The sequence below is a fragment of the Lagopus leucura genome, unplaced genomic scaffold (genome assembly GCF_019238085.1).
Source record: "Lagopus leucura isolate 7727_CA_CO unplaced genomic scaffold, USGS_WTPT01 91-23_obj-0_obj, whole genome shotgun sequence".
Taxonomy (NCBI): Eukaryota; Metazoa; Chordata; class Aves; order Galliformes; family Phasianidae; genus Lagopus; species Lagopus leucura.
The window spans coordinates 9,569-23,530 of record NW_024966366.1 but is presented as its reverse complement, the minus strand read 5'-3'; the positions used below and the strand labels follow the sequence as shown (position 1 = coordinate 23,530).

Sequence of the window (13,962 nt, the reverse complement as noted above, 5' to 3'; positions counted from 1 at the left end):
AAGAACAGAGGGATTCCGGAAGATTTAGGTGATTCCTGCATACTGCCGAACTCTCCTGAGCCTGCTGCCTGACCGCTGTTGCTGCTTCAAGAATTGGCTCCTTGACTTCCTCGTCTACCTGCCTGCTGCCCAAGGCCAGCCACGCTGCTGTTCCCCGTCTTCTGCTGCGTTCTGCCCGGGACCTTCAAACACCGAGCAATGGGATCGCTGCTGGATCCTGCTGGTGACTATCCCCGCTTTACACAACTCCTGCTTCTTTTCCATCTTTTCTATCGCCCTCCTTCCCTTCCCCGTCTCCCTGATTAGGTCTTAGTAATAAACTGGATGCAACAACATATGAACCGTTATTTCTTAATCTCACACCGGGTATACAGATATTAAAGAACCTCATCTCCCTCCTATAAATTGGAGTGAGACATTTTTTATTGGCGTAGTCGGTGCAGGATACCCGCTATGAGAGTGTTGTCCTTCCAGATATAGTTTGAAACTTTTTTTTTCTGTGTGCACCTCCTGGAGTTGCAAGGAGCGATAGTTTTGAAAATTTAGACGTGAGTCCTTCTCCAGGAAGACCGCTCCATATTCTGAAACTTTACCTTTTATGTGTGTACCTCTCGGGGACGTATTTTGACTATTTGCATTTTGATTAATACGTGTGTGCCTCCTCGGGAAGACCTCTCTGGTTATTTGGTAACTGAAGTGTGAAATTTGGTGTGTCTGCGTGCTTGCGCCTCTTGGGGAAGTGAGGAAGTGATATTTTGTGACTAAAACGTGTGTGCCTCTCCAAGAAGTTTTATTTACTCTATTGAAACCTAGAAAGTGTTGCTTTAGCTTCACATTTTTTGTGCTCCCCCCAAAGAAAGGGAGGAGTGGTTTGAGTTGTGTGCACCTCCTGGAGTTGTAAGGAGTGAACTGTAACTTAGGTGTGGTGTTTACAGTTTGTTCTAGCTTCTTGTCTTTGTGTGTTCCTGTCAACAAAAGGAAGGAGTGATTGGAGCATTTGCATTTGTTTAGGTGTGGTGTATCTCCCTGGGAGGAGCGGTGAGGAGTAACTGAGCTTTTGAACACGTGTACCTCCTCCTCCCTTAGTGTAGATCTTTCATTGTATTAAGAAATGAGTAACAGTATTGCCAGTATGAAAAGTGAAGATGTGTTATTTGACCTTTTAGAAAAGCATGGTGCTCGTCCCTCTTTGTCAGGGGTGGACTGGGCACGCCAAAATTGGCATAATTTGCAGAGTGTTTCGGACCGCATTAGCGTCTTACAGAATGAGGCTCGTACACGAGCTGGAAAAGGAAAGTCGTTTATTTGTGCCGTTCTCGGGGCTGCTTTAAAAGCTGCCGTGGAGTTACGAAATGAAAAGCATTCGGCAGAACTTCAAACCATAGAAGCACTACAGGAGTCGGTTAGAGTTACACAAGAATTCGTAAAAACTCTGCAGAATCAAATAGTTAATATCGAGGAACAACTAGAAAGAGAGAAACATAATTCGGCCTTGTTGCAGATGGCTTTCAAGGAACTGTTAACACGTAAAGATACTGGCGATACTGTCACCCATAGGTTGCCTCAAGAAAAAACTTTTCCTCAGGAGGAATTACAAGAAATAAAGGAAAGACTAGACAAATTAGAAACCCCAATAGCCCCATTGCGTCCCTTGATAAAAACAGAATATACCTTCGATAACAGTGAGGATCTAGATCCTCAAATGAATGTTAAGGAAATTCCGTTCTCGGCCACCGAACTAGCAAAACTCAAAAAGGACTTTAGCTGCTCTCCAAAGGAATCAGAAACAGAATATGTATGGAGAGTGAGTCTCACTGGTGGCGATCAGATTCGGTTAACAGAAAAGGAAGCAGAAGGTTATTGGGGACCAGGAGTATTTTTAACTACTGGTAACAATCGTGCTCCCTGGTCATTAACGCAAAGGGCTGCCTATTGGGCAGGTGGTCTCAACCCTTTAGAAAGGGGAGACCCTCTTGCCATTACTGGAACTACTGACCAATTAGTAGAGAGCGTTCAAAAGGCTGCTTGTCTCCAACTGATGTATGATAGAAAGCTGCAGGCGCATCATGAATCGCCCATGATGATGCCCGTTGATCCTGAGAGAACGACCCCTTTAATTAGAGGACTTCCAGAATCACTGAAACCTATAGGCACACAATTACAGGCAAGGATACAAGCCATGTCACAGGGAGAAAGAACCCGGGCAGTGTTAGAAGAAACTGTAACCCCCAACCATCTGCAGTCAGGATGCAAAGTATGGACGTGGGGGGAGGTAGCCCAAGAGTTAATTAACTATGGAAGAAAATATGGGCCAGTGGTTTCTTTTCCCAGTAAATCTGAGCCAAGAGGTGTAAGGCTTGCAACAGCCAGTCTTGCCCCCAGGCCACCTAGCCCAAAGCTCAGTGGGTCTGGAAGGGTCTCATTGCCAGCAAAAACCGGTAGGCGGAATATCTTTCATAAACGTAATGGACTTTGGACTCTAGGCTGGAAAAAGGGTATTCCACGAAATTTGATGGATGGATTGACAACAGATAGGTTAGAGAAATTAGTTAACTGGTGGCCAGAACAAAAGCTCGAGAATCTTGAGGAAAGCAAAACCCCAGGTCCTAGGGCCTCTCTCAGGGAACCTGAACGGCTATCCAAGCCGTTAGAAAACTGATGCCTCCGTCCCTCCCAAGAGAGCGGGATGGGGGCGGTGAAGGGTGGATGTATTAGAAAGCTCACAACAAAGGGGAAACACTTATCGCCTGGGCCAGCCTGTGTTTGGCTCAGTTAACCTGAGGCTTGTTTCCCTAACCTTAACGGGATACCTTAACAAATATCCTTGGAAGGCCAAGAACACCGCGAAAAAGGAATATAAAATTAACATTTGCTGGATTGTTCCCTCATTTGTTAACAATATTAACAAAGCCCCCCGCAGAAAAGGGCAAGTCGGTGTCTCGTTTTATTTTTTCAGAATACTCCTATGGACCTTGACTGAACACAGAAAGGACTCTAATGTTTTGTGACAGAAATATTGAAAATGTGATCATGTTAGAATACTGAATATACCTCTTGATTACATTTTGTATTTTTACTGTGATTTGTGTTGTTGTGGGTAGTAATGTTGTATCTCTGTTTGTTACATTTATTTGTTATTGGTTATTGCCAAATGTATGGTTGTCTCTTTTCACTTTCTACTTTTTATTCATCGTGTAACATTCGTGTCACCACTCCCGAAGTATCACCGAGTGGTGTCTGTGGCAAATTAATATTGTGTGCTGTTGCAACTCTTATGTCTGTTAATTGTATGGTTCCGTGTTTGATGTGTTGTATCACCTATGTAGATTGCAACCTCCTCTATTGATGGGGAAGTCAAGAACATCAGGGCCCACCCTGATGAATCTCTTGTAATGATTGTATGAAACTTTTGATTCCCTACCCCCTTCTCCCCCCTTCTTTACCCCTATGCTTGCTATCTTTTTCTCTCACCATCATGGATCATCTGTGTCCCATTCTAAAGCAACCTTTGAGTCACGGGGTGGTGTAAGAGATTATTCTGTTAACTTCTGTGTCTCAAAGCTTGCTGGGGACACAGATGGACTTGTTCAAGCCCCGAGCAAGGATTGTGAAATCCTTTGTCTGAAGGACACAGATGAACAAGTTCGGGCAAGTCCTGGGCAAAGGTTGTGAGATCCTTTGTCTGGGGGAACGCAGATGGACAGGGCCAGGGGCAACCAGAGCGAGATGAACTGCAGCTGAATAGCTGTGAAGTGCTCCTTTGTGTGGACTTATCTCAGGATGATGGCCATCTCAGGAGGTACTCAATGACTCTTGCTCGAGGCCCATCCTTGTCACGTATGCAGGAGAACAAGGAGGATAAATAGGAACTGAAAACCATGAGGATAGGTTTCTGACAACAGATTCCTCATGACGAACGCAGGATTTCTGACAACAGATTCCTCATGAAGAACGGAGGATTTCTGGCAGCAGATTCCTCCTGAAGGAGACAGAGGAATTCTGGAAGATAGAGGGATTCCTGAAGATTGAGGTGATTCATGCATGCTGCCGAACTCTCCTGAGCCTGCTGCCTGACCGCTGTTGCTGCTTCAAGAATTGGCTCCTCGACTTCCTCGTCTACCTGCCTGCTGCTCAAGGCCGGCCTCGCTGCTGCTCCCCGTCTTCTGCTGCGTTCTGCCCGGGACCTTCAAACACTGTGCAACGGGACCGCTGCTGGATCCTGCTGGTGACTATCCCCGCTTTACACAACTCCTGCTTCTTTTCCATCTTTTCTATCACACTCCTTCCCTTCCCCGTCTCCCTGATTAGGTCTTATTAATAAACTGGATGCAACAACATATGAACCGTTGTTTCTTAATCTCACACCGGGTGTACAGATATTAAAGAACCTCATCTCCCTCCTATAAATTGGAGTGAGACAATCCCATAGAAAAAGAATGCTATGGTTCTATATTTACTTTTACAATTAATATCCCATTATTTGTTTACTTAATAATTACATAACTTTTTTTTCCTTTTTCAGCATATTCCTAGGCAGAAGTTGCATATGCAGTTTCTTTTTCATCATACAGCCCTGAGAATGGTCCTTAAAGTAGAGCTACAGTATCCTTAAGCTTTTCTTTAAGAACAGTCACCTCCCTATTCCCATTATAGTTGAATATGAAGAATCTTTCAGAATTGAAATATGATGATCTATATATATGATTCTTTATTAATGCCTCAGCAGTTCTGAGACAAAAGCTTTAAGAAAAAAATAATCAGAAATATACAATGCAGGTAAGGGCAAAATCTTAATATCTGTATTTTGCATACTTACTCATCCTATGCAGAATCATATGCATTCTTACACAATTTGTCCCTAGGCATTATCTAGGGTTTATACAAACCAGTATCCTGTGGTAGATGAAACTCAAAATGGTATCTAGTTAAAATAAGCAAAAGTAATCAAAGGCATTTTCAATATGAAATTTAATTTTGCAAGACTAGAAAACTTTTGAGTAAATATAATTCGATGTGAACCAGATTCTCTCACCAAATTGCAAATCTCGGATTTCTTTGACTTTTATTAATAGGTATAATAGTGCTAAATGGTAATAATGTAGTTTTTCTTTCTTGAAGAAATTATCATTCTTCACCCTTCTTGAGTCTGAGGGCCTTTCCAAGGCTCAAGTCCACTTTTTTTGATCAAGAACAGAATCTGTAGTAGAGCTTTGGCCTCAGAGGCAGTACAGTCTAAAACATCATAATAATATTTCCTATGCTGGGATCACATGGACTAAATATCAAGACAAGCACTAGAAATTTCACTTTCTGTGTGTTTAAACTGGACCTATATATAAAGGAGGTGTTGAGAAAAGGAAAATCTTTTGAAAAATATCAGGCTTATCTTCCTGGTTTTGTCATGTAAAAATTAGGAAATTATATAAAGTAACTCTGTAGCCCAAAAAAGAAAGAGAAGCAAAAGAAGCAAGCAAATCAAACAATTACAAAATTCAGAAAACTAGTTCATTTTCATGTTGAATATTTCACTGAGGGAAAAATGCATAGCAAAAATTTTCTCTAATTTTAATCTCTTAACAACAAGGTCTCCTCACTATTATATAATTCACTTTATGTTTGTAATAAATGGGGCTTTTATACAAAGATATTATTGTTTAGTCCATCTTTCATTAAGTCATGTCATCAAGTGTGACATCAAGTCATGATGTTTAGTTACCAGCTAACGCACAAAAAGACTGAAATTTTCTGTGCCAACTTGCTAGAAAATACTGACTTTATAGTAAATGCTTAATCTCGAAGTATTAGGTGGTTGTTATGCAGGGTGGTTGTGGAGCTTCCATTTTTAGAGATATTCCACATCCAGGTTTTGAGCAGCCTTTGCTAGGTGACTGCATTTTGAAGAGGGAATCAGAGTAGACAATCCCCAGAGCTGCCTTTCAAATTCAACAATTCTTTGACTATGTTATTAAGTGATTTTGTTTGTAAGTCTTCTGGGAAGACCTAAAGGCAAAAATATCAACAAAAGCAGCATAGAAGGATACTAAAAGAAGTGTAGACATCTTTCTATATTTGCTGTTTCCCAATGATTAATGCACATCTTTGATTTTGAACATTAGATCAGTTAGAACAAAGCATTTTTTTTATTTTTTTTTTTAATTTGGACCTAAAATCTTCACAGCTGTAAATTCAAGAAAAAAACATTACAAGTGAGGTCATGCAATCTAGTGCTTTTCTAGGTGATGTGTACAAATTTTTTCAAAATTGAGTTTAAGAATACTGTCAAGTCATACAGGAAAGCAGAAATATGCTTGTCTTTCTGAATAATTCAATGAAAACTTCTGCTACAATTCAAATGATTATAGATGTGTAAAAAGCTGGAAAATATTAAATTTAAAAGAATAAAAAGAAAAAAATCAAAAGTATCACATCTGGTAACCACCTTCAGGATAGATAAACATTAAAAGAAAAAACAAGCATGTAGATGACAGGAGTTCAATAACAAAGCACGATGAAAATTTTATCCATGTTAATCAAAATTTTGCATGCATTTAAGTTTAAAATTACGCAGCTAAATTTAATCTGATGTTAAAGTACAGTAAGAGCTGCAGCTTCATTAACTTCAGTATGAATGCTCAACCTTTTATGACAGTAAGGTCACCTTTTGTTAGATGCTTAAGTATGCATTTCACAGCCTGACTTATGAAGGTGTTACATATCCATAACATCCACTGAACTCTGAAGAGTTTTAATACCTGTGAAAAATAGAATGCTGTTGTCTACCTGTAAGCATGTAACTTAGTCATTGATTCTAATTAAATAAATTACTAACACAGTTGTGGAAGAATGAAGTTGTTTGTATGTGAGAAAAGCACTTCTGGAAAATTAGATATTCTCTTTATACTGTGAAAATAAGAAACAATATTGTTTAAGATCATTCTTCATTTCAAGTGACATTATATTTCTTTGATTAGTCATACTGCTTCTATGATACTTTCTGAAATTTTTATTTTTATTATAGTTTAAATCATGCGTAACATGAAAGAAATGATAGAAATGTGCTACTCAGTCTGGATTTAACAAGGATGTATTCATGCTTGTGAAAGTTACTAGGGTTCATAAACTGTACTGAAGAACTGACAAAACTTTACATTACTTCATGAAGTTTAGAACAGATTATTGATAATGATGAAGCAATGCAAAGAAGCATATATTCCATTAAGAAACTCATATTATTTTCTTCATAGGTTTCAGTAATGACAATTAAAAAGCACATTCAAAGTTTTGAAACCTATTCTGTAGCAAATTTCCTTTAATTGTAGATTTTTCAAACTTCATCGAATGGAAGGGCCTGCATTTGAACTGAATGTACTTTATGCCAGTAATACCAACTGGGAAATAAACTGATAAAAAAGGGTAGAGAGTCATTTTGGAAAACTATTTAACTTTTTGTGATCATGTATTGGTGCTCCAAATATTTATTTAGATAAGACAATCTCCTTCATGGTTCTGTGTATACATGTGGAACAATAAAAATATTTACATCTATGTTTACGTGAAAAAATCATAACATAAATATTTTAAAAATTATACCAATCATATTTATGGTCTTTTGTAATAGTTTATTGATTTTTACAGTCAAAAGCAGGGTGTCCATCATAAATAACTTTTTTTGTACATAAAATAGTGTAAAGTTTTCAGAAAAGAGATATTGTTGAGGGGAAAAGTAACTCAGATTTTAATTTCATTTTCTCATTCAATCAAGACTCAGTTCCAGACTAAGTATATATATATCATTGTCAATATAAATGGATAGGAGAGTAAGTTCCCATTATTTAGTTGTTGGAGAGGCAGATAATTCTGACCTGAAGCTAAAATGGATCTATTAAGTGATTTGTCACATTCTAAAGCATATCCTTACAACTGAACCCAGTTACTACCTTATGTGTTTAGTACTGTTTAAGGAGCTGTAGAAGACTGAACATATCTACAAATGATGTTCTGAAAGGTAAATATACTTCCAAATCACAAGCTGAAGATAGGCAAAAATACCCCACAGAAACTGGATGACTGGGTAAATAAATCTGTCAGGACATCATTCAACTGCGTAACTATCTGAAATGTAAGATCTGATTTCCAGTCTATATCTATTGGCTATGAGGAGGCATTTCAGATACTGTGGAGCTGGAGACATCTCCCATGGCATGAATCAACTTACTGACAAGCAACTAAATTTCCTTCCCTATACACACTCAGTTGAATAGCTATGAAGACAGCAACCAAGTTTTTAAGGAAATAAAGGTAAAAAGAGACCAATCTTTATAAGATTTGTGATGTAACAGTATAAGATATGATTGATCATTAAAATGGCTTTTATTATTCCTTGCAAATATAAATTAAATTCCTAAAAGAAACTCAGCCATGTTCTAATCATTTGACATTAATACTGAAGACTCTTAGCTGTTTCTGTGGTTTAACGATGTACACTCTGCCAGTATTGTGGTAAACATAATATTGTGTTTAACATATTTTTCCTAAGTGGCATAGAAATTTACTATGGTATAGAAATTTACTATGGTATAGAAATTTACTTCCAGTACTAGTCTTAAAAAGTGTAATTTTTACTAGTTTGTAAGGGTAAACCAGAAGCTGCACCGGCATTTTGCTCTCAAGCCTATAATGGCCTCTTACTCCTTTATTGACTAGACATGTATTTAGCATTCGTCATTCATGCTTACTTTTAAAGAAACAGAATTGTTTCTAGAGAAAAGCTATTGAAGAGAAAAAGTTTTACAATGATCAATGCCCAGAACACTTAGCTTTCGTAAGCATAGTAATAAATTTATTGTCATAAGCAAAAAGCTTGCGTGCAATAGCATTTCTTTCATTAGATATGCAGTACTTATTGCATGCACTTTTACAGAGACATTTTAGCATTGGCATAATTTTTGCAGTAAATTATGTGTCACTCTTAACAAGACTATTTCTTTATGATAGAGTTCCAAGAAAACACTCTTATGTTTTCTTGTAAATCCTGAAATGGCTTATAGCATCCTATTCCAGAAGAGAATAGAATTAGGAAACTGTATTCAGACAAATTATTTATCTTTCTTTAATGGCCTTTAAAGGAAATGGATGCTAGAAAGAAAATAACTTTAGGAAAGCAATGTTTTTCATTGCTGTATATTATAGCAGATAGAAAAAGAATAAAAATCTACTAAAGTTTATTTATTAATGCCCTATTTCCCTCAGCAATTTAGGGTAAAGTAGAAACTTAAGAAGAATATATCTGGAAAATATGACATCGACTCCTAACGGTTACCTGAGGGATCAGTAATTTTGCAGAATAAAGCAACTTATTAGTTACTTATGACATCTGCAAAGAACACTTCATAGATCTAACTTATGGACTTTGGACTTGTGTACGTATTTCACTCCCATTTTTAATGGTCTGTTGCTTATGATTTGAAGATTGGTTTACAGAAAAGCTGAGACAGTATAATTACTTTCAAAGCACATAATGGATTTGTACTATAGGTGGAGGCAACTCAAAATAAAAGTTTTTTTCCCAGGTTTGAAATGACTGTTAGTTTCTGTGTGACAGCTAATGAGTTTTCTTCCACACAGAAAATTCAGTATTGGCCTCATTAGGTCAAATTCAGTAGTAATTTCTGCAAAAGCCATACAGAAATCATCCAAAACAAAATAATAGCATCTTAAGATTTTAATACTGAAGAAGGTGATTTATTCACTTTTCTTTAATCTGGGGATGATTTCTAATGAACTAAACCAGTGGTCAGTTTTTATTTTTTCTGCTTTTACACATCCACTGTTCATTCCCAGAGACTGCATGGCATAGGCAGAACAGTCTTTACTTATGGACAAGAAGTTTCTTCAGTGTAAAATGCAGAATCATCTCTTGCTCTCATTTTTAGAAATGCCTTTGTTGTAGCTCTTTCCACAATAAAGTACTTAATCATTTTGTGGGTACAAGGGGAATTCTGCCTGTTAATTACACCTTATTTTCTCTGTGCATTTTTAACATTGCATGGCAAACTACAGACTTTTATATTAGATGATTATTTCACTTTCTCACTAATACTAGGGAAAAACAGACCATGATAAGAACAAAGCATATTTTAGGGAATAAAAAGATTCACTGGAGAAGAAATGAAATTTGTACATATTGTGACTCCCCAGTTGTCTTATGACCATTGTATTTGTTGAACTGTTGGAACTAAAATTCACAGCATAGGTATTGACACACTTAATTTTAATTTTGAAACACATCTGTAAATATTAAAAAAAAAAAAAAAAAAAAAAAAAAAGAGAGAGAAAAGAAAAAAGAAAAAAAGTAAAAAAAGAGAAATTATAGCCAAGTATTGCTCAAAGGACTTGTGGATGCCACAGTCCTGGAGACATTCAAGACCAGGTTATGGAGACCTGGGCAGCTTGGTGGATGGCAATCTTGACAAGGCAGAAGGGTTGGAACTATAAGATCTTTAAGGCCCCTTCCAATCTAAGCCATTCTGTGATCTACTCATCACCCTCTGAATAAAACTTTTTCTCCAAACATCTATTCTTGATCTCCCATATTTTAGTTTAAAATGATTCCTCCTTCTCTTATCACTATCAGACCATGCAAAAACAAAACAAAACAAAACAAAACAAAAAAACAGTTTCTCCCTTATTTAAAAGCTCTTTTCAAATACTAGAAAGTCACAATCACATCCCCCCAGAGCCTTCTCTAAGCTAAACAAGTCCAGCTCCCTCAAACTTTCTTCATAAATGTGCTTCAGCCTTTTATATCTTCGAGGCACTCCTTAAGACCCCTCCAACAGTCCCACATCCTTCTTATGGTTCTGTGTCACTGACAAAGATGTTGAAGAGCACCGATCTGTAGTCGGACCCTTGGGAGACGCCACTAATCACCAGCTTCAACCTGGACATAGAGCTACAACCCTCTGCATGTGGCCATTCAACCAATCGTGTATACACTGAATAGTCCACCCTTTAGATCCATATCTCTCCAATTTAGAGATAAGGATGTAGTGCAGGACCATGCCACAGGCCTTCACATATGCAAACTGATAAAATGGAACAACAGTTCAATAACAACTGTACCATCACTTTCACTGTTACTTATTTTTAAAGCCTGCATTTCTTAATGTATTGTTTTAATTAGTAAGGTTTATGCAGAAGTTTCTGAAAATGCAGATGTTTCTGCACTCCTTAGAAAAGTTGATAAGATATAAGGTGAAGGCTTTTTTTAGAGTCTTATTTGAAGTTTAGTATCGCAGGCTTTTGAGATGCTAGTAGGGTTGCAAGATTAAGTGATCTGGTGCAGGGCTCTGAAGATATTCAAATGAAGTTTTGACAATTACACTTGTCAATACATCTCACCTTTTAAATAAATTTAGTTTAACATCCATTTACCAACCTCTTATAATCAGTATTTGCATAAAACTTTATTTTAATATGAGATATCTGTCTTATAAGCAACATAAACTTCATCAGTACTGACACATTTACTTGTTTACAACATGTGCAAAATATTGTGGCATGTTCCAAAAATTAATTTAACTAATTGGATTGGAAGATGGTCTAGTTTTATTTTTCATATTGAAATAAATTTTGTTTATACAGAAGAAGGTGCCTATACCCTACATAATAAAATAAAGGAAGGCATCACTGTGACTTGGATAAGAACCCTGGAAGTCTCTAGTCCCATTTATCTACCCAAAACTTCTCCAAAGAGAGCTGTTTGCACAGAGCCATGGCCACTGTGTTTTTGGATATCACCAGGGATGGATACTCCACAGCTCCTCTGGACAACCTTTTCCATTGTCAGACAGGTCTCACAATCAAAATGTTTTTCTTATGTTTAAAGATAATTGTTGGTATTAATATATTGCAGCATATTATTATGCACATTCCTTTATATAAATTTTGTTTTACTGTTCCATTGTACATAGCACTATAACTATACTGATATGAACCACTTAAAAGCTATGGAAAGGAGAATTCCTGAAATATTATTTCAGTTACCAAATTGCGAGCTTGATGGAAGTAGAAAATCTGTGCCAATATAACTGTATGTTAGCTAAGTAAGATGAAAACTGTGAATTCTCTCTATTTATGCATGCAATTAGCCCTGATCTGAAATATCCAAAAGGGTTTATTACAGTGGCTGAACTTCCATTCTCAGTGAATAACAAACACAAAGTTAACTCTTCTTTAAAAAGCATACTTGATATATATTAAATTAAATTTTATCTAAATTTAATTTTATAGTATAGAGTAGTGATCACTACAGAGTAAAAAAATCTGTTCAAGGCCTGTAGAAAAAACTGAAAGCAGCAACAAAACCACAACAAATTTGCTTTTGATTTCCTCCCAAATATCTGGACTGACTCCTCCACCTCTGCTGCAGTTTCACTCACATATTTTACTCATCCAAAATCAGTACAGACATCAAACATTGTGTCTTTATTAAGTCATACTTTATAGATGCTAAATTACTGTTGTGTGTAGAGAAACTACATGTGATGTCCTCATAAACATAAAATTAATTCTTTATGATCAGTGCAATTTTTATGAATATTGAGCAATTCCATTATAATTAATGCTATTACAATGAATACCAAAGGAATTCATGTTAATTAGCAGTAGTAGGCTAAATACATTTAAAAAAATGAGCTCAAAAGTAGAGACTGGAGAATTCTCTTGGAAAGAAATCTTAAATTTCCTGTGATTTAATACAGTTTTATGGTTACTTCATAGTGAGAGGACAACGTTGCAAATGAAGAATACTAAGCAATAACATCTGTTTCATCTAGGTAATCTTAAGAGATGATACTTTGCCTTGGACTAACTTTTAGTGATTCTATTGGAAGATGACACAGGCAGGTGATAAAGGATTCTTCAGGTGTCTCTGCGACCTCACTGCCCCACACTACACTCAAATATTACGGGATCTAGCATATATATGTATTAAAACTTTTACAACTGGTTGGAGAAATAGGGAAACGTGTCAGAGTGCATAATTTAAAGCATGCTGCCTTGAGGTAGTGCAGATCATGAGTCACTCAATTAGTCATGGAAGAGGGTAACATCTAGCTCTTAGTGGTACTCAAGTCAGTATACTGGCAAATGTAGCACTTCCTGCACAACTATTTAAAAATTAAGGTTAGAGCTGGCAGTCTAATCAAGAAAATGAAATTTGCATTTGCATTCAGTTTAGGAAGACCACAGGAATAAAGGATGTCTAACATCACTGACAAGCTTATCAGTATATGACAAAGACAACAAGATTTCTAAAGGAATCATGCTCCACAGTTTTATGTCTTTCTATTTCAGTGATGTTTGATATTCCTCTTTGTTTCTGTGAATTTTATTTCCCTGAAAGACAACTGAAATCTCTTGCCATGCCACCATTAGTTTAGCCACAACAGACAAATAATTGTCTGATTGTTCTGTATAATTATGGCTGCTGTTTAATATTTTATAAAATTATTGACATCCACAGTACTTGTGGCTAAAATGATACATTCTAGTATATCCTGGAGATAACTAAGCTCCCATGCAAACCAGTGTTTGTTCATACAATGCTTCTTTATTGCGTATGTTTCTACATATGTAACATACACGTTTTCAGTCTGTTTCTTCTGTGTCTATGTGACTGTCTTACTTATTTTAACCAAAAATATCAAAAGAAATAGGAAACAAATTAGTATATGTTTCATCTTATAAAATGAGAAGAGCTTTCAGAAATTGAGATGGAGAATGCAAGGACAAATTAATTACAATTTGGATTGCTTTTTAAAGTAAACTTGTATTTCTGCACTTATGTCTTCATTAGCTGTCTTTTCTAAGGCTTGGCATACTATTAATAAATAGAAGTACTGCACATTTTTCCTATCTCACGTTTTTATTTGAAATCTCTCCTTCTTAAAAGAATTTTGT

At 36.6% G+C, this 13,962-nt stretch overlaps 1 protein-coding gene across 1 annotated transcript; it reads left to right on the top strand.

The window, feature by feature from the left end:
- Positions 1–988: 988 nt before the first annotated feature.
- On the top strand, positions 989–2,659 carry LOC122192550. The gene has a single exon (XM_042893117.1). The coding sequence runs from the start codon at positions 1,112–1,114 to the stop codon at positions 2,657–2,659; it is 1,548 nt and encodes a 515-aa protein (XP_042749051.1). The 5' UTR covers positions 989–1,111.
- Positions 2,660–13,962: the final 11,303 nt, after the last annotated feature.

What these genes read in the sequence shown, in the direction of transcription:
- LOC122192550 (XM_042893117.1), top strand. Translation starts at nt 1,112, where the DNA reads ATGAGTAACAGTATTGCCAGTATGAAAAGTGAAGATGTGTTATTTGAC.